The sequence below is a fragment of the Schistocerca americana genome, chromosome 2 (assembly GCF_021461395.2).
Source record: "Schistocerca americana isolate TAMUIC-IGC-003095 chromosome 2, iqSchAmer2.1, whole genome shotgun sequence".
Taxonomy (NCBI): Eukaryota; Metazoa; Arthropoda; class Insecta; order Orthoptera; family Acrididae; genus Schistocerca; species Schistocerca americana.
This window is the reverse complement of record NC_060120.1, coordinates 658488086-658510446: the sequence shown is the minus strand read 5'-3', so window position 1 is coordinate 658510446 and position 22361 is coordinate 658488086. Positions and strand designations below refer to the sequence as shown.

Genomic DNA, 22361 nt, shown 5'->3' with positions numbered 1-22361 from the left:
AATCTTTTACAAGATTCGTGTATAGATCAAAGCAACCGCATATGAAGAGGGCAGATAGTAATCTATGACGGGTACGGCAGAAAATACATTTCTGATTTTCTCCACTCAGTGAAGGAGATGTTGCCCAATGCACGAGATTCACCACAGGAACAAAGAGAAATGCAGAAATTCTAAGACTTCTTGAGGCTTCTGGATACCTGCTATTTCAGTAGCTACTTACGGCCCATACTTAGTGTTTTAAAACAACTTGCCACATATACCTTGCTTTTTAAGATTTCTTTCTCTTGAATCGAAGAAATCATCCGCGATCATAGACCTGAAATATTGTAACTGGTTGTATATACGAATAGTTCCTGAAGTCCACATTGCAGCCATAATTTCAAAGTGCTAAATCAACTGTATTTTCTTCTGAGTAAGCCAGATTAAACGTCATGCGTAGACTTATTGTGATACATTGCTCTGAGATTTCCCCAACTAGCAGCTCCGTAATGTATGATGGAAAAGAAACGCATTACCAACGGCTTTCCACACTTGGTCCACACAGAAGATAGGGATAGACAAAAACTAAGATCACTAAGGTAAATCTCTCGATGGACGGATGTGACCATTTTCTGTTCACATTTTTACGTTAACTGGCGATCAGAAGAAGAAGAGAAATTGTTGATAATGCGATGGAAGTAAGTTTTCAAGATCATCTCCCTGATTTACGATGTACTAAAAAGGTTTGTAAGACTTCTGTTACTCCAATATTGTAAACTGAATCTCGGTACATTACACTTGTCGGGACTGTACGTTTCTGAATCGATCGTCATCTCCACTAATCCTTCCCAGGCATGTGATTGTGTCGTTATGTTTTTATGTGGAGAAGAGTTTCGATCATTTGCAAAATCGGCTACGTTTTGGATTGTTAAGGCTACATGCCGCGCGGGATTAGCCGAGCGGTCTTAGGCGCTGCAGTCATGGACTGTGCGGCTGATCCCGGCGGAGGTTCGAGTCCTCCTTCGGGCATGGGTGTGTGGGTTTGTCCTTCGGATAATTTAGGTTAGGTAGTGTGTAAGCTTAGGGACTGATGACCTTAGCAGTTAAGTCCCATAAATTTCACACACATTTGAACATTTTTTTAAGGCTACATGAAATATGTAAATGATGTTTAGTAGTTTCTTGCAGCATACATTCATTGCACAGTAAATGAGAAATGGAAAAGGCAATATGCGATGTTGCTGGTGCCTCACAATGACTAATTAGTGTATTTTCATTTTATTTCACTCCGTCGTGTGAATTGTTACACTCCCAAAGGTAACATGTCAGGCGGTTTGCGCCTTTACTGCTGAAAAATAAGATGATTGGAGAAAAGCGTTAGATCGTTTTATAAAACTGTTTGATGAATTCAGAACTGAAGATGATACATACGGAGAAGAACAATAAAACCGAAAATACAGTAACATCAGATGACGGCAGCACCAGGTCACGTAAGGTGACTGAATCGACGGAAAGCAATTACTCCGTCTCTACTGATAGATTGTGACAGCATAACAAGAAGGAAAAAAGGTAAATCTTACAATGCTAATGAAGAACTGCGAGCAGCAAAATCCTTTAGAAATGATATAATTTGAAATGGGTTGTATACTGGAGACATCTTCATTTATTCTACAAGTATCGGTTGCTGTGGCCGCCTCTGAGAGACATCACGGCGCCTAGAGTATCAGCAACCAAACTGACAGTCTGCAGCCGCGAGTTGCCCGCTTCGCAGGCACACCGAAGCACTACACAACCGACAGGTAATATTGATGAACGGCTACAACAACAAAAACAACAACAACACAGCAGAGACACCAGCGGTCACCAGGGGCCACTTCTGGCCCACATAAACATAAGGAGGAGGTCGCTGCAGACCCCGGAACTATTTTCACACGTCAAACTACATGATGGTAAATAGTTCTGAGGTACTCATCCGCCGAAGCGCTATAAGGGCCGGTGCTCGGCCGCACATCGGCAGTTCATCAACCGCCAGCAGACGTGGATAGCTGCCGCCCCGGCAGCCCTGCTTGGATCTTCTCGTTGATCTCTGGATTAGGCTTGGTATATCAGAGAAGTCTCTGGCGGAGACTAGTAGGAAATTATTTCAGTTGTTTTCTATATTTTTCTTGTCTGTAGTTGTGAGTCGAAGACGGATCACTGTTTTGTGTTGGTGTTATACTTGGAGAATTTTTTTTTGTTTTTTTTTTTTTGTTAATTGAACAGTCCAATAAATTGTTTTCGGACTTTGATCGTTAGTTTCTTCTGCTTAAGCAGACGTATCATAAGTCACGTCTTCCAATTCGATTAAAGTTAATAGCACTTCGTGTATTGCCAATTTATTAATAATCTCTGAACTCTGAAAGTGTTTGCTTTTACTTACCAAGCAGAACAAGTAGCTTTTTCAGGTTCTTCGTGAAAAGAAAGCCGAGAGAGAGTTTGGCAGTTTAATGTCATTACTCAAAGATACATCTGTAGTGAGATGAACGTTCAAATAATATTGGCAGATTCCAAAATAAAATTTACAGGACTTACAACACGATAAATTTATCACAGCAATAGACAAGGAAGCAGGCACAACACAGAGTTCGTTTTTAGATCTACTCACAGAAGGCCCTTCTTGTCGTATATAGGTGCAAGGTATTTGAGATAGGACATAATGGTAGGATTTTTGTATGCGTTTTCTAGGACTGAATCTGAAGAGCCATCTCCTTGGAAGAACTCCTTGAAGTCAGCGCCATACTTCTCCGAAGTGATGACAAGGCAGGTCATGGCACTGTAGAACACGCCGAGGGTGGCCGCCGCCTCCATTTCGTTCCTAAATTCCTGCAGGGTGTAAGCCTCGGCCTGCTGTTCCATGCCCAAGCGCCGTAGCAGGCCCACCAGCGTGCTGTGGTACTCTTGCAGCAGGTCTTCCATGTGATGCCTGTGGACCTCCTCACTGGCATTCGCGTACAGGAAGTACACCAGGTCGCCGGCTGGCCCGTGCATTCTGCTAAACTATGACAGTTATGCCTATTTTACTTGAGCGGTACAAGAACGCCTCTCTATATACAAGATTAAAAGTAGTTGCCTTAAACGTAAAATAAACAACAGCTGTAACCAGATGGATTGAGACCTGATAAAGGTATGAAACTTCCTGGCAGATTAAAACTGTGTGCCGGACCGTGACTCGAACTCGGGACCTTTGCCTTTCGCGGGCAAGGGCTCTACCAACTGAGCTACCCAAGCACGTCTCACGCCCCGTCCTCACAACTTTACTTCTGCCAGTACCTCGCCTCCTACCTTTCAAACTTAACAGAAGCTCTCCTGCTCAGGTGGTAGAGCACTTGCCCGCGAAAGGCAAGGGTCCCGAGTTCGAGTCTCGGTCCGGCACACAGTTTTAATCTGCCAGGAAGTTTCATATCAGCGCACACTCCACTACAGAGAGAAAATTTCATTCTGATAAAGGTATGTTTCTCTTGAAGATTCATCGACAGCAGTTGATATTCATCATCAATGACAAGATCCACTGCAGCTGTAGAATTTTTGTATTTCCTGTAAGGAAACCACAACTTGGTTTCGGGACCTGTGTCGTATCTTCAGCTGCATGTAAATACGAGTCCATAAAATTCTAATAACTTTTATCGACTTACATTTTATATGCACCTGAGGATGGGGCACAGCTCCCGAAACCGGGTTGTGCTTTTCATTTAGGAAATAAAAAAATTACAACTGTAGCAGATCTTATCATAGGTGATTAACGAAGAAAGACGCTATCGTACATACAATAGTGCACAAAGTAAAAGCAATATCCCAACAGTCGTGATGTACGAACGCTTATGAAGATAAGTAAAGGGAAAGTTTTGAAGTGTCGTAATGTGAACCAAGTAAAGACCGCATCCCAAAGATGGAAATATTGAAACTATTACAACCGCATTTCAACTGCCCAGTAAAGGATGTATGTCATAGATGCGGTATGGAAATTTATCAGTAAACATAAAACATTGCTAAATAAAAACACAAATATAGTCCCACATACTCACTCACCTGAAAGTCGAGAATCCTAATGTCTGTGGGATTCCCTCCAACGTATTTAAACATGAAATTATTTTTCCAGCAGTCGCCATGCATTACAACATTTAACATATGATTATTAGATTCCCAGTAGGTATTGTAGTCCTTCACGACTTTTTTCGAAAGGTTCTTATACTTTTCGGCGTATCGCTCGTAGCCAGCAGTCGCTCTGAATTCCCTCGCCACTGCTTTGAAGATCTTGTCAGCCATGCTCTCGAAGAACTCTTGCTGAAGGTCAGTCGATGCTGGGAGAAAACAACGTTCCCGATAGTCTGGCCTCTCCTTGAGTAGCGTGGCCGAGGCGGCGTGTAGGCGAGCGTACGCTCTCAATGCTAGCACACAGTGCTGGTAGTCGAGTGGTTGGCCTGCTTCGGCCAAGCGGAAGCCATCCGCCGACAGGTCTTCCATCACCAGGAACTCTACGGGCTGCCTTCCAAACAGGTAGCAACGGGCCGCCAGCGGGGAGAATCTCTCTCCCTCCACAACTCTCAGCGCACTGTGAACGTCTGGCACCAACTCGCACAGTAACAATGCCTCCTTCTCGAATACTCGGAATTCCCTTCCCACCTCGGTCAGATTGCCTTCCTCTTCGTTGCTGCACTTCACTATGAGTGGAAGTTCATGGTAGGAGGTGCTTTCGTCCAATTTGATGGTGGCTACTACTCTGAAGATGCAGCTCATGTAACCTAGCCCGTCTTTGATGGCGTAATCGACAGTTGCAGCGTCCACTCTCACCTTACTTTTACTGTCTTCATTTTTCAGTGCCCTCTCTACGAACTTTTTGTCGATCCACGAAGGAGGCGGTGGTCTATGAGACTCGTCTTCCGCCATATTTAGCGCCGTTCTAAGTCTGTGAACAAACAGAAGAACTCGATTAAGTCCTACGTCTAACATCCAACAATACTATTACGGTGTCGACTGAAAAATTAATTTGTCGGCCGGAGTGGCCGAGCGGTTCTAGGCGCTTCAGTCTGGAACCGCGCCACAGCTACGGCCGCAGGTTCGAATCCTGCCTCGGGAATGGATGTGTGTGATGTCCTTAGGTTAGTTAGGTTTAAGTAGTTCTAAGTTCTAGGGGACTGATGACCACAGATGTTAAGTCCCATAGTGCTCAGAGCCATTTGAAAAATTAATTTAATAGTATACGAAAGCTAGATAAGGACAACAGGCGAAAAATTAGTGTCCCCCTGGAGACACCATGCTCATACTGTGATACTGTGTAACACCACCTCGATAGTGCCCTTAATTCGGTGAGGTCGAGCGGCTGCGAGTCTTTTCACGTTCGACACCTTCCTTCTGAAGCCACTCACTGATGGTTATAACCTACAGAGATACGAAATTTCGAGGATGTCGAGTGCTACGCTTCACCCACAGTTCCAGATAATCCTAGTTATTTTCCAGTGTATTAAGATCGGGTGATTTAGTGGGCTAGATCAGGTTCGAGAGGCGAATGCTCATAAAAACAGTAACGCGTATGTCCAACTATGTCAATTATGACTTGTTATCTTCGAAGATGAGAGTCACCACTGCATATTTTTCATGAAGACATAGTAGAAACAACCACGCTTGGTCAGCGAGAAGTTGAAATAAACATCCTAGTTCAAGTTTATAGCAACATGTCCCAAGTCAGTTCCCGTCATACTTGAAACCGATTGTCACTGACAAGATGGGATACTCGTCTCTTTGCCTATATGGTTAGGATTTTATGACGTCCACTTTCATTGAGTCGAGTTACGTGTATGCGAGTGATACACAGTTTTTTGCACGCACGTTGGACCGTACGTATTGACGGACAAAATGTCGATAATTTCATTCACAGTACGTTCATGGACACGTTCAAAGGCGATAATTCCTCTCTGCATTCAGATATGTCTGCATGTCAACCCATATTATCGTCATGAATCCTTACAGCCGACTGAAATGTATAGTTCACTTTACTACCATTACTTAGTCAGTGGTACCCATTACCTACAGCATGCCACAGTGATCATTCTGATGTTTTAAGCAAGTGACTAATATTTTGTCTGGTGAGCTTATTTCTTTCGTATCTGTGCAAATACTACATATTTCCTGTTCTTGAAACTATTTTTAATTTCAGATAGAACTTGCGATGGCAGAGGCTCAAGAAAGATTCAGGTCTTTGGAGTTACGGGGCGACATGAAGTTTTCATTTCTCGAGAGAAAATCTGCAAAGGCCAGTCACACTGAGACGTCACAGGCACCAGGGAGCCGCTTCCTTTCTAATGCTGTGTCGTTCCAAGAATGGGTATTTCCTTGTTGAAGACAAGCCCGTTAGTGGGGAGCCCACAACATCAATAGACCCAACAACAACCGACGCTGTCCTTAAAATGTTTCTTACGAAGAAGCGCATATCCACCATAATGATTACTGAGATATTGGACATACTCTTAGGAGCCTGTTGGTTTCATTATTAACAATATCCTAGACATCAGGGATCTTTCTGCATAGTTGGTGCCGAATTATTTGAACAGCGAACAGATCACACAAACTACGACATCCAGAGCTGTTTTGTCCCTATCTGTTACTGCAGAGGACTTTTTGGGTATCTTAGTAACTGCGGAAAATGCCTAGCCTCATGCTTATCATCCTGAAACCAACAGAAAAACCAAATGGATGACAACAAAGACGGTTCCCGTGAGTGAAGTACTTCCGCACCCACAGATCAGCCATAAAAGGCATATTTACGTTTCCTGGGGAAAAGAGTTCGTTATATTCGTGAACTACCTAATCAAGAGCACAGTATGACTGAGATAATTACTCCAGCCTGTCGATAGGCTAAAAAGGGCAGTTACCACGAAATGTTATTGTGGTTGACGCGGTAGGGTCCTTCACCTTCCTAAGCGTTTAAATTGGTGTCTGGCAAATTCAGAATGCACATTTTACATTCAGACTAGCGTGCTTCCCTCTCCCAATTCATTCTGTGTAAGGCCTGGAACTTTTCATATACAGCATATTTTGATATGAAGGATGGTTGGTGGACAGTCACATGTTACACAACAATTTTCATCGTCTTATCCCAGTTTCTCGTGTGAATGTACTACACTGAAAGTGCCTATACACAAGTACAAATCCGTGTAATGCAGAATGTGAGTGGCATTTGAAAAGATAACAATCTGTTAAATTAGGGTGGACTCTACTATAAACAACTGGTTGAGTCACTTAAAAAATGCAATAAAATGTGCTGAATAAGTCGCACAGTGTTGAAAGGAGAGAATTCGTGATGGGAGTACCTAAAGGTTCAATATTGGGTTGACTCCTTAAATGTCTGAGCACAACTCACATTTTTTGCATACTGCTTAAAATAAAGCCCATAAGACAGAAAGCAAAAGAAGGTGTTAGTGATTTCTTTCAAAGAATGATTCGTTGTTTCGCTGAAAATGGGCTGTCCCTTAATATTGAGAAAGTACCCTTCTGAGAAGACGACCGCAATTCTCAGTCATATCCACATGAATAGTGTTCGAAGGGATCTTCTTCCCCCCTCCCCCCCTCCTCCGTCCCCTTTCCCTTTCTTTTCTCTTCAGCCCTTCAAGACACACGTAACTTTCTTGGAAAAAGGCCAATCAGAGAGATTCTAAGCCGAAACACACATATTTTGCTCTCCCAAACAGTTTTTCAGCTACTCCTTTGCCATGATAATAAATAGGCCAATCAAATAACTTCTAAGGCAACACACACACACACACACACACACACACACACACACACACACACACACACACACACACACACGCTAATCTGAAAATTTCCGTTAAGAACTATACACCATTTTATTCGACAATGATCTTGGAATTTTCACCAAGCGAGCATATAGTCTCATTACTTAACAGCGCTGTAGTTTGGGAAACCACTAAGAAGTTGTCATGCTCCAATCATCATTCACCCTCCAATATTATTTTACACTCGTTTTCTTTCAGTCTGGATTTGAGCTGAGGAAGCGATCAGGAATGGACGGGGGCTAATTTTGTGGGACACCTTGATTATTACCGACAGGGATTTTGAAATAAAGAGACCTCTGTTCGACAGAGAAGCTAGAACAGTTTTTGGTGAAGAAAATTCAGAGGATCTGGAATTATTCAATCTTACACTTTCCCAAATTTTCTCATTCGACTGTGCAACTATCACTTCTTGCAATGTAAGAAACATTATTCTCTGCATTAAAGGACAGCACTTGTGTGGTGTACCTGACAATTCAAATGGCAGTAGGAATACATACTACTAAAAGAACATGAATATATTGATCTTTTTACAGAGCTACTACCCAGATGAAAACTAATCTCATCCTTCAATATTCCTATAGCTCAGGATTTACGTGGTGTCATTTGTAGGATAGGTGGAATACGGGATTAAACACTAATTGAGTATCAAAATCTAACTGCAAGAAATGATTTTGTATATCATACTCTGCATCAGAATATTTTATGGAAAAAAATATCATTGTTACTTCGCAATAGGTAGCGTAAATAAAGTTAAGTCTAATAAATATAAAATTATTTCCCACAGTAGGCGGTAGGGCAACATCCTTGTTATCTGCGTGGTATAACATAAATCAGAGGATCTCAGGCATGGATATTACTATAAAATGAGCTCTGAGCGAATATCTACACTGAAATTCATCCAAGTCCGGAGTTCTTGCTATTACAGATCTAGAAAAAGTTTTCTTGAACCCTATTTTGGGAACTTATAAGTTGTGTAACTTGGCACATACATAAAACACAGTCAACATAATGGTGCAATATGTACTCACTGTCTTACAAAGATTCAAAACTTAAGATGCAGGCTAAAGAATCCTGGAACAATCTTTAAGGCATAAGGTGACTGATTCTCATCGAATTTTTGCCTCTAAGATACACTGTCGTTCATTACGGAGGATTATTGCAACCGCTTTGTTATACAATTTTGGCTAGTTTTCAATAAACTGTGCACATGGAACTCGCGGATTCACTGCGAGCAATATATATATGTCGAATGCTCGATTCTCGAGATGGTGACAAGGGAGACAACAGAAGATGAACGTATCGAAAACAAAAAATGATTAAAAAGGAGAGAGTAACACCACTTTTTTCACTCACGGGGTTTTATTAAGGAAATGAATAGTATCAGTTACATTCATCAGATATATAATAGTTGTGCACAATTCTATGTGTGGTGTAGGCAACTGACACCATTTTTTTCTTTCCCGTACCTAGAATGCACTTTTGACAATTCTTTTGGGAAATGTATTGATCTGAAGGAATTAAATTTTCCTTGAGACACATGAGTCTCAACTTTATCACCGATAATTATAGAAGCTGCTAACTAGGCAGATGTGCTAACCATTATATCACCATAGCAGTACAGATAACACAGCTGAAACGACTTCACCATTCCAAATCCCTCCAAAACACAAACTTCATTTCACGCCTTCAGCCCATTTTCCCTTCTTAAATCGTCAGTATTGCCGATACTCTCCCTAGATTTGCAAGTAATCGAGAAATTCTGCCTGTACCTCACGCGTAGGTGATCTGTTGATCCGATGGGATTAAATATTCGTTGAGATATATGAGTCTCAACTTTATTTCCGATAATGTTAAAAACTGAGGAAATGAACTAAAGTTCGTGCTATGACTGGCATTTCGAAGCATGTTTCCTGTTTACTAGGAATGTGTGTTAGGCATTACACCACTGTGGCAGTATACGCAAGGCAGCTACACGGACCACCCTAGTCCAGTGCCTTCCCTAACACAAACTTCAGTTCACGCTTCAGCCAATTTTCTCTTGCTGAAGATCCAAGAAATGATCAGGCCTCGTGTGTCGACTCTTGTCCTATCCACCAAAAAATTAAAAAAAGAGCAGAAGACAAGTAAAGTAGTAAAACACTCGATTTTCACTGTTCTAAAAATCACCAGAAGGGGAAAACAGGCTGAAGGAGTGAATTGAAGTTTGTGTTAGGGAGAGCACTGGACTACGGTAGTTAGTGGTACAACAATACATGTAGTGCTACGATGGTGTAATGGCTAGTGGTTCAGCCTTGTAAACAAAGGTTTAAGTCCTGGCCTCTGTACAAATTTTAATCCATTTCTTCAGCTTCTGTCGTTATAGGAGATAAAGTTGAGACTCATATGTTTCACGGAAAATTTAATTCCATCACATCAATAGATGACCTATGCCCGAGGTTCAGCCAGGATTTCCCCATTACGTATAATGCTGGGTTGGCATTCCAGTGCCGGAAAGCCTCGGCAACGCTGACGAATTAAGAGGGGAAAGTAGGCTGAAGGTGTGAACTGAAGTTCATGTTGGGGAGGGCACTGGAGGAGGGTAGTCGGTGCAGGTGTGTTACCTGTAGTGCTACAATGGTGTAATGCCTAGCAAAACTACCTAGTCAGCAGGAAATCCGGCTTAAAGTTCTGGATGTGGCAGAAATTTCAATTCATTTCTTCAGTTTTTGTCTTTATCTTTTAGGAAATCTGGGAGACTCTCACAGGAGAGAGTTTTGCCAGATAGTCGTAAGCTGTGAAAATATAAAAACTGAGATACGTACAGTTCGCCTCGATCCCCGGGGCTCCCCTCTTTCTTAATAGACGATTTAAGTGACGTCTAGACACTCAGTTTTTTGTGTGTGCACAGACGGGTCGTCGGACGATAGAAATGCTTTTGGATTATTGACGAATTCATGACCAGTTCCTTCCGTTTTCAGTGTCTGTACGATTTCCAGCCATTGCTGATCACTTCCGTTCCTGGTTAAACGAAATATTTGACTCCCGCTCGATTCCGCCATAGACCCAGACGTGCTCTACTCCAGTAAGTAACCGTCCCATACCTGCGGATGGTGATGTGGGATTCCTCTACTTCAACAATTTTGTTTGGACCGTCAATAGGGACACTGTCAGTAGTAACAATAATATATCACACCTCCCTACAATGGTGCCGGCGGAGGTTCGATTCCTCCCTCGGGCATGTGTGCGTGTGTTTGTCCTTAGGATAATTTAGGTTAAATATTGTGTAAGCACAGGGACTGATGACTTTAGCAGTTAAGTCTCATAAGATGTCACACACATTTGAACATTTTTTTGAACCTCCCTACAAACACCGTAACAGTCAGAAACTGTATTAACTGGCAGTTCGCATTTGGACGCAGTCTTTTCCAAATGTAAAATTATTTGCCCACCACGTAACAAGTGTGTCCTCTTCGACAGCGTCACAGAAATTACAGAGCCACACTGAATGCAGTTTCTCGAGCCGTGATTTGCAAGCAATCCATATTGCCAACAGAATTCTAGGCTTTATCAGTTTCCCGCTAAGCAGGAATCAACTGCTTCTAGGTAAGAGACTGCGACATGGACACTGCGCTACATTCAATCATGACCTCCAGTACGCTAATGCGAAGTTTCTCTACTCTCAAGCGACGTTCGGTTATCAAAACAGAAAGTAATATCCGTATTTCCAGCCTCGAGAGCTGACCGTTCGATTTATATCGCTCACAGCTAGGCCGAGACTGCAATGTGCGTTGTTTCTAGGAAATTACCCAGTTTTGGAATGTCCATAGTACGGTCCAGACATCACACCGAACAACTTTCAATTGTTTCCGAAAATGAAGGCGTACATGGACGGCAAAACTGTTGCAGATGATAATACAGTAAAGTTTTAGAAGCGTCCATAAAATGGAGAAGACCGAAAACTTTTACAACGCTGTATCAAAAATACTCGTTCTCATGACAACAAAATAGGAAAGGAAAATTAAAAAATGGTTCACATGGCTCTAAACACTATGAGACTTAACATCTGAGGTCATCAGTCCCCTAGACTTAGAAGTACTTAAACCTAACTAATTTAAGGACATCACACACATCAATGCCCGAGGCAGGATTCGAACCTGCGACCGTAGCAGCAGCGCGGTTTCAGACAGAAGCGCTAGAACCGCTAGGCCACAGCGGCCGGAGGATAATTAAATAATAAAATCTTCTAAGACAGATTCAGTTAATATGAAAACAAAGTGGATCAGAAACATATATTTTGAGTACTTAGTCTTCTAATAACACATCCTACTCGCACATACAGGTATCAAAATTGAGTAAATTAGATAATATGTAGTGTGTTAAATGAAATATTTTTTAAAATGAAGATTTCAGGACGTGGTGTACTATCTTCGGCTCATTTTAGTGACACCATTCCCAGACAGACGTAGCGGAAATATTTTTTCTGCTATCTAAAGCCTGTTGGATGTGTTTATTGCCTGCGCGAAGGCAACGAAAAATAGGCCAAACTCTGTTATCTAGTATGTTTCACGCAGCATTTGCCAACGCAATCAAAACAAGTGTAGCTTTAGTGTCTACTTTCAGTTTATTTTCTTTAAAAAAATAAGGAATGAAGCCATGAAGTTTACAGTTTAACATCCAGTCGACGACGAGGTTTTTTGAGAAGACTACATCTGCCGTTCTTCTTGAAAGTTCCGATGTAGTTTTATGTTTGAACGGGTGTAGCTTGTGGTTGACATACTGAGGGAGAATGAGATATTTTCCATTTGAAACTATGGTATCAGAGCTGTATGAAAAGTTTACAGACTGTATCTCCTTTCATTTTTGTCGTCAGCTACTAAATAATACTAATAATATGAGTTGAGGATTATGAATGTCAGTGGGTTCGTGCGTGAGTTATGGACATAAAATTGCAGCTTATAATTTGAGGGTCCATTTTGCCTTACACTAAGCGGTTACAACCCTCTGATCACAAGTGCACAAGAGTGTCAAGTTTACCTTAATAATATTTATTCATTGACATCACATTCAGCAGAAAAACCGTACCAATCATGACGCATTTCGGAAGATCTTTAATCTAATGTCTGTACGAGTACAACTAAAAAAAGCTCAAATACGTTAAACCTGCTTCGTAAACACTTAGACAATCATAACAGTTACTAAGTTTGCTGCTGTCAGCCATCACAGAACAGGATCGCTGACGTAACAAAAACATCAATGTTTTATTGCTTACACTCATTAATACTGCGGACTCTCCCCCACAATCTAGACGAATCTGCACATAATACTTTAAGCGAACCATTTAAAAAACGAATGGTCGTTAAACTTAGATGTTCCATCAGTTTTAAACTCAAAGAGTGGTTCTTCTGTTGCCGCCCAAATATCTCGTTGATCAAGAACAATATCGCCGAAATTGTGATGGTCGCATTGATTTAAAAACATGCTCAATATTCAATCGTTAGTAGACCAAATGACAAAATAGAACCCAGTTTGGTCATCCAGTAGTAATCGGTTATGAAAACCATTTCGTACATAAAATGCTGTTGAGGGATTTGTGGAGAGTAGATGGGGTGTGATGAGGTATGTGATGGCAGCACATTCTCTAGTTCGTTAATTTTTAAAACGTTTTTTCAGCGACTTGCTTTAATTTGTCCAGGCCGACAGGGCCCTTAATCCCTCGCTCCCCTTTCGTCAAAATCTGTTTACGTCTTTGTAGTACTATAATAACTGAAGCCAGCAATTCCATGCACAATTTAATCTTAAAATATGCAAGCATTCTCTCACTATCAAATGACTTAATATGCAAAATTACAGGCAAAACACGCAATGTCGTAATTCAATCTTTTGTTGTGACATAATTTACTTTTTTTGAGATAATGTACAACAACCAGTTTTTCCAAATTCTGACCGACTTGGAGTAGCTCCGCCTGTTAGGGCGCTGAGATAGCAATACTTGAATACGGAAGTCGAGGTGGTTTGTGTACACCTACCGGCAACCTTGAAAATGATTTTCTATGGTTTCCCATTTTCAATTTAGGCATATACTAGGGTTTCTCCCTTACTATAGGCCACAGCCAGTTCCTGTCGAATTCCTTTCTTCCTAACACATTCCAGTTCCCTTAAAAATGCAGTCCTTCTGCCTAAACGAAAAGAGCCGCATCGAAGGCGAGTCGAGCAACTCTTCCGAGACTCCCAGAAGTAAAAGCAATGGGATAAATAAATAATAATTCCAATTCTCCACTTTTATGTTCATGCATTTGTAGACATAATCTGGACTGAAAACAACACAAGCGCAGAACTAAAAGTGGAAAACAATATGAAAACGTGCCATCGGACTATGTGCGGTGACTTGAAAAAAAGCTAAGGCACTAAAAATGGTTCAAATGGCACTGAGCACTACGGGACTTAATATCTGAGGTCATCAATCCCATAGAACTTAGAACTACTTAAACCTAACCAACCTTAGGACATTACACACATCCATGCCCAAGGCAGGATTAGAACCTGCGACCGTAGCAGTCGCGCGGTTCCCGACTGAAGCGCCTAGAACCGCTCGGCCACCGAGTAAGGCACTAAAAGTGCGATTGATTGTTATGTCGCAGATATTTATAATTATGCAGGTTCGAAAGTATTCTAGGCCATTGCAACATAACAAGTGCACTTTAGAGTTAGACTCATATAACAAGCAGAACTGTCACTCTATTTATCCACTGTTTGGTTTTAATATTTTCTGTCTATTTACGAATGAAACTGCATTAAAAACGCTAATTAAAGACCTTTAGATGAAAGACTTCGAATAAAACGTTAAATTAGTAATTGTCGCATGATTAAAAGTCATAAAATATAAAAACATCTTCGTTACCTCTACGAGTCGTAGTTACGTAACAAATAGCGCATATTGTGTTAGAAAGAAGAGTGATGTTGGGATAATTTGAAAACACTGAATAAAAATGATTTATGATTCTGGGAAGACAGGGAAGACACAGGTTTATCACATTACGATGCACTTCCGTAGGCAGGATAATATGAGGACACTCTTATTGTGTCCTTGTACTTGACCTGAGAACAAAAACGAATTTTGGAAACTGCAAAATATTCACTCTTTTGTGCAGTCAGAAGGACCATCAGCCGGCCGCGGTGGTCGTACGGTTCTAGGCACTTCAGTCCGGAACCGCGTGACTACTACGGTCGCAGGTTCGAATCCTGCCTCGGGCATGGATGTGTGTGATGTGCTGAGGTTAGTTAGGTTTAAGTAGTTCTAAGTTCTAGGGGACTGATGACCTGAAATGTTAAGTCCCATAGTGCTCAGAGCCATTTGAACCATTTTTGAAGGACCATCAGTTCGACGAGCAAGCTGTAGCTGACCCGTATAACTATTATTTTAACTAAGTGATCGGTTTACAAATACGGTGGTGTGCAAAACTGAAGTACTAGTGTAACTTTCGCACAATGTGTCATTGCCAGGTATCATAGAATATAGGTTGAAAGAAATTCTACAATGTAGTACAGAAGGTAAATGAAAAAATTACGGAATGAAACGAACAGAAATGATACTTTTATACAAAGAATAATAACATTGGCGTCACCACAGTTTGTGATGGTCCACTAGACATTAAAAAAACTGTACATTGTTCATAACAGGGCGTGTGATCACCGCGGATGGCTGTGTACGTTCTGCAGCGTGCTCCCGTGGTGGCCACAAGTTTAATTATATATATTGGGTTTGCGCATAAGCTCGTAGCGTTTCTTCATTAATTTAATAAACACAACAGAGGCTTAAGTCAGCAATAATATGTTCTCGTTCACAGCTTGTAAGTCTGTCAACGTTAGAGAAACTTTTCGATTCTACGACTGCAGAATACACGTGGTTTGTGAGGCGAAGAACTGGTCGAACCATGTTCGGAGCTCATTTTCGGCCGACAATGGAAGTTCCTTGAAGATTGTTCGATAGAGAGCGGAATAGGTGAAAATCTGAGTGCGCAAGATTAGGTGAATGTCTTCGCCATCGAACTACTGTACAATGTTTTTGCCAGTCTAACAGAATGGTTCAAAATGGTTCAGATGGCTCTGAGCACAATGGGACTTAACATCTGACGTCATCAGTCCCCTAGAACTTAGAACTACTTAAACCTAACTAACCTAAGGACATCACACACATCCATGCCCGCGACAGGATTTGAACCTACGACCGTAGCAGTCGAGCGGTTCCAGACCCAAGTGCCTAGAACCGCTCGGCCAACGAGGCTGGCCCTAACAGAATACGGGAAGGCGTTATAGTGGCGTGGCATCACTTGACACAGCATTTCCGGTTATTGTCTTGAACCGCGTGTGCAAGACATCTCAGTTGCTGACAATAAATGTCAGCAGTGGTGGTTACACTCGGGGAAGCAATTCGTAGTACACCATACGGCCGCTGTTCCACCAGATGGATAACATTATCTTTTGTAGATGCGCGCAGGTCTTTGTACGAGGAGCTACTGCTGTGTTTGGGCACAGTCATTACTTTCTTTTCCTTACGTTACCATAAGGACACCGCTTACCGTCATCAGTAACTATACAGGATAGGAACGGTGGGTGTCGGTCACGAGCCAATTGACGACCTGCAAGCATGGTTCAAATGGTTCTGAGCACTATGGGACTCAACTGCTGAGGTCATTAGTCCCCTAGAACTTAGAACTAGTTAAACCTAACTACCCTAATGACATCACAAACATCCATGCCCGAGGCAGGATTCGAACCTGCGACCGTAGCGGTCTCGCGGTTCCAGGCTGCAGCGCCTTTAACCGCACGGCCACTTCGGCCGGCCTGCAAGCATGGATGCACATATGGCCAACTGCTTTTTTTCTCGAGTACACTGATGTATCACTGTGGATTATTGCGTTTAAACGATCTCTATCAAATCCCGAAGGTCTTCCTGAATCTGGCGAGTGACTAATGTCAAAACAATCCTCGTTAAAACGAGAAAATCATTTTCTTGCCGTTTTCTGTCCAATGGCATTATGCACACACTAACCGCAAATATTTCTGGCTGCTTCTCCTACTGCCATCCCTCTAGGCGCTTCAGTCTGGAAGTAGTTCTAGGGGACTGATGACCTCAGATGTTAAGTCCCATAGTGCTCAGAGCCATTTGAACCATTTTTGTGGGAAACGCTCCGGTTTCTTCACTTGGCAATCCATTTTATAGAGTCCACATGTCCATTCACTATCTCCAAATGACAAAACGACAGTATCTAAACTCAAATGGCAACAGTGAACTACAAATAAAAAATGACAGTCGATAAACAAACGTATAGCAACCGAAAAATCAACATGCAAAGCAAAACCACTACGAACTTATGCACCAACCTAATAAAATGAATTTGTTTTCTGTTAAGTTCTATTATGTGATGTTATTATGCGATACTCTAAAATACTAAATAAACATCTTGAAAAAGAGGGTGGTCAGAAACAGAGTGAAAAGCTTGCAAGGGTGTTGCAGGAGAAGCTGTGTTGAGACGTAATTGTTAAGAAAAAATTTCAATACGTTGCGCCATTTTCCAATTACTTAGAATTGAAGTTAGCCAGTCTGGTCATCCGGCTCACAAGTTCAAATAGCCCATAAAAGGACGCACAGTGTTACAATAACGTTAACTGGTGAGCGTTCCATCTTCAAAGATTCGGTTAGTACTCCCAAGCAACATTATTCCTCTTCACACCACTACATTTGGACCATCTAAACGCTCATGCTCGACAATGTTGCTGACAGCATCACGTGTTCCCACTCCCACCATGCAAGATACACGGCAAGGGGGCACGCTGAAGAGCATGCATTGCCATTCGTGGTGATCACGTACAGTGTTAAGAACCATATCCCGTCTTTTGTAATGTCCGGGCAACATTATAAATCGCAGAGGCTTCGGAGTAGTTATTGTCTTTGTACAGAAGTATGACTTCTGTTCCTCTCATCACATGCTTATTTCTGTTACCTAGCAGTTCCTGCTATGTATGGTTCACTGGAGAAACTTTCGTGCGAAAGTTACTTTCAACCTTACGTTTTGCGCGTCATTGCATAATATTTACATCTTCACAAATTCAAACAAGCAAAGAAAAAGGCGTTTGAATGTATAGAAAGAATATTTATATACCTATGGCGGAAAAAGGTCCCACCAGGTAAAGAAGTTTTGACACCGTGGGGATAAATTCCAACTCGACTGAGGTGATATCTCCGTAGCGCAGACTATTATTTTAATCGGGCTTATTTTTCTTTTACAGTTCAAATGATTCAAATGGCTCTGAGCACTATGGGACTTAACATCTCAGGTAATCAGTCCCCTAGAACTTAGAACTACTTAAACGTAACTAATCTAAGGACATCACACACATCCATGTCCGAGGTAGGATTCGAACCTGCGACCGCAGCGATTTTTACAGTTTTCAACAGTTAATATCGCTAGTAAAGAGAACCATCGGATTCTTAAAACTATTGCTTAGTCAGAATAAATTATTATCTGTCGTTAATAATAGGGATTCTTTTAAAAAGAGCGTAGCGTTAGCATTCACTCAGTAAATCAGAAAGTGATTTGCGCTTAATCATTTCATAGAATGGTGTGCTCTATTTAATTTACAATAATTTCCAATGGGAGCGAAAAATTTGTGTCGGTGGCAGATTGTCAGATTTGTGAGGCTTCTTGTGGATACTCCTTTTATTGAAACTTCCTGGCAGATTAAAACTGTGTGCCGGGCCGAGACTCGAACTCGGGACCTTTGCCTTTCGAGGGCAAGTGCTCTACCAACTCAGCTACCTGGCAGAAGTAAAGCTGTGAGGACGGGGCGTGAGTCGTGCTTGGGTAGCTCAGTTTCAACAACGAACTTGAACTGATGTCTTACGACGCCCGCCCTGAGCAGATGCAACGAACAAAAGCGGACAAAAAATGAGATTAAAAAAAAAAGTTGGTAGAGCACTTGCCCGCGAAAGGCAAAGCTCCCGAGTTAGAGTCTCGGTCCGGCACACAGTTTTAATCTGCCAGGAAGTTTCATATCAGCGCACACTCCACTGTACAGCGAAAATCTCTTTCTGACTCCTTTTATTTCTTGCATAAGTTCCTCGATGTTGATTACAGCCGTACTCTACAAGGTGTTGCTTCTTTACACTACCGCACAAATCTATTTTTTAAATTATTGTTTCAATTCTTATCAGTTATGCAGTGATTCTAGAGTCGATTGTCTTTGGCTGACATATTCCCAACGACCCTGAGAAAAGCGAAATAAAAATGACAGTTTAACTGATCTCATGCGTCGTTCATGTTGATGGTCAGATCAGAAAGCAACGTTATCGGGATATTTTTAAAGATCGTGTATGCAGAGAGAAATCAAGCGAGCCTTTCTTTCATAAATTTTGACCACGTGTTAAAAAATGGCACGTACACATAACACTGTTGCACTTACTGAAACTGAAAGGTTGCAGCCGCACTTGGTAAACCAGACTGAGCCAGGAGAGATGCAGAGCTGGCTATCAGACTGGCTTCACTGTGCGTCCAGGCGATATCGCGCTTTCAGCTGTTCTGTTCGCTGCTCCCCTCCACCGCTCTACTACTGTGCTTTCCGCGAGTGGGAGATTACGGTCCGGACTTCAGCCGATGCGGTAGAGGTCTTTCTCACGACTGTTTAGCTCCATTCGCTGGCCATATCGCCTTATCACAGCCTGACTGTCACAACTGGCGCCCGGCAGATCGACGTTAAACAGGAAGTAACTGGTAGCGTCATCAGTCACACTCTGATCATACCGCAGTTTAAACAGTCTTCAGCAGTATCACCTTCTTTGAAAATCAGTTCCAAAGATACATGTATACTCGCATGACGGATATCGTGGGATATTAATTCTAAGAAGAAAAACAGGAAAAGGAAACGATGCATCATGAACGAACTATCCCAATGGGATGGAAATGACAAAAGACTACAATTTCAGAAACATTTATCCAAGAGAAAGAGTCTCACAAATTGAGCAAGTCATTAGCAGGTTGGTCCACCTCTGGCCCTTGTCCAAGCAATTATTTAACTTGACGTTGATTGACCGGAGTTTCTAGATGGCCTCCTGAGGGATATTGTGCAGCATTCTGACCAATTGGTGCGTCAGATCGTTAAAATCCCGTTATGTAAACATTCCCAATTGGAGAGACTTCCAGCTACCATGCCGTTCAAGGTAGGGTTTGTTGTTGTTGTGGTCTTCAGTTCAGAGACTGGTTAATGCAGCTCTCCATGCTACTCTATCCTGTGCAAGGTTCTTCATCTCCCAGTACCTACTGCAACCTACATCCTTCTGAATCTGTTCAAAATGTGTGTGAAATCTTACGAGACTTAACTGCTAAGGTCATCAGTCCCTAAGCTTACACACTAATTAACCTAAATTATCCTAAGGACAAATACACACACCCATGCCCGAAGGAGGACTGGAACCTCCGCCGGGACCAGCCACACAGTCCATGACGGCAGCGTCCTAGACCGCTCGACTAATCCCGCGCAGCTCTGAATCTGCTTAGTCTATTCATCTCTTGGTCTCTGTCTACGATTTTTACCCTCCAGGCTGCCCTCCAATACTAAATTGGTGATCCCTTGATGCCTCAGAATATGCCCCACCTACCGATCCCTTCTTCTAGCCAAGTTGTACCACAAATTTCTCTTCTCTCCAATTCTATTCAATACCTCCTCATTAGTTATGTAATCTACCCATCCAATCTTCAGCATTCTTCTGTGGCACCACATTTCGAAAGCTTCTATTCTCTTCTTGTCTAAACTATTTATCGTCCACGTTTCACTTCCATGCATGGCTACACTCCATACAAATACTTTCGGAAACGACTTCCTGACACTTAAATCTATACCTGAGGTTAACAAATTTCTCTTCTTCAGAAAAGACAAGTAGCAGGAATTCTCGCTGTGAGCAGAAGGGCATTATCTTGTTGAAATGTAAATCCAGGATGGCTCCCCATGAAAGGCAATAAAAAGGGGCATGGAACATCATCGCCATACTGCTGTGCTATAAGGGTGCAGCGGATGACAAAGAAAGGCTCCTGCTATAGAATGGAATGGCACACTAGACCACCACTCCTCGTCGTCAGGCTGTATGGTAGCCGACAGTAAGGCTGGTGTGCCACCAGTGTCCGGGGCATCCTCAGACACGTCTTAGCTGATCATCGGGGCTCATTTTGAAATGGGACTCATCACTGAAGACAAACTCCAGGCAATGATATTCCAGGCCCCGGTGACCAACAGAGGCGTGTCTCGACACGCTACAGACAGTGTTGAGATAGCAAACTAAATGTCGCCCACTATACGGCCTGTCAACCAGGAGAAATGGTCTGGGGCGTCATTTCATTTCACAGTCGGTCCCCTTTGGTTATCATCCGCAACATTCTCACGGTACAGCGGTACGTCGTCATTGTGTGCAGGACTTCCAGCCACCTCGGTATTTTGACAATTTAACGCGCCAGTTGGATCGAATTTGGCACCACATCTCTTAGGAGGACATCTAATCACTCTACCAATCAATGAAAAGCTGAATATCTTCTTGCATAAGGGCAAGAGGTGGATCATATTAAATGAAATGAATAACCAAACATCACCCATTGGGATATTTTGTGATCTCTCAAAGGATTTTGATTGTGTGAATCATGAAATTCTTCTATATAAGTATTGTGGTATGAGTGGGACAGTGCACAAGTGGTTTAATTCATACTTAACTGAAGGAATGCAGAAGGTTGAAATTAACAATACAGATAGTCTACAAAAACCAGCAGAGTGGGAAGGTATCAAGAATGGTGTCCCACAGGGTTCAATCTTGGATCCCTTATTGTTCTTAATATATATTAACCAGTTGCTACTCTGTATTCATGAAGATGCAAAGTTAGTTATTTTTGCTGATGATACAAGTACAGTAATCACACCCATGAAGGAAGAATCAACTGAGGAAATTGCAAAAAATGTCTTTCATAAAATTATTAAGTGGTTCTCTGCAAATGGATTCTCACTAAATTTCGAGAAAACAGAGTTTATGCAATTCTTTACAGTAAGTGGCATAACACCATTTATAAATATAGACTTTGGTTGGTTGTTTCGGGGAAGAAGACCAGACAGCGAGGTCATCGGTCTCATCGGATTAGGGATGGACGGGGAAGGAAGTTGGCCGTGCCCTTTGAAAGGAACCATCCCGGCATTTGCCTGGAGCGATTTAGGGAAATCACGGAAAACCTAAATCAGGATGGCCGGACGCGGGATTGAACCGTCGTCCTCCCGAATGCGAGTCCAGTGTCTAAGCACTGCGCCACCTCGCTCGATAAACGTAGACTTTGAACGGAAGTCTGTTGCTAAGGTAGAATACTCAAAATTTCTGGGCATGTGCAATGATGAGAAATTGAATTGGAAGAAACACATTAATGATCTGCTGAAACGGTTAGGTTCAGCTACTCACGCTATTAGGTTTATTGCAAATTTTAGTGATAAACATATCAGTAAATTAGCCTACTATGCCTGTTTCCATTCATATGGCATCATATTTTGGGACAA

At 42.1% G+C, this 22361-nt stretch overlaps 1 protein-coding gene and 1 non-coding gene across 2 annotated transcripts; both read right to left on the bottom strand.

Annotated features, from left to right (window-relative positions):
- Nucleotides 1-2448: 2448 nt before the first annotated feature.
- On the bottom strand, nt 2449-19361 carry LOC124596025. Its single transcript, XM_047134985.1, has 3 exons — nt 19248-19361; nt 4045-4921; nt 2449-3015 (listed from the first exon to the last, which is right to left on the bottom strand). Exons 2-3 carry the CDS (start codon nt 4900-4902, stop codon nt 2620-2622), a joined length of 1254 nt encoding a protein of 417 aa, XP_046990941.1. The 5' UTR covers nt 4903-4921; nt 19248-19361; the 3' UTR covers nt 2449-2619.
- On the bottom strand, nt 18537-18610 carry Trnas-cga. The gene has a single exon. It is a non-coding gene; the product is annotated as a tRNA-Ser (tRNA).
- Nucleotides 19362-22361: the final 3000 nt, after the last annotated feature.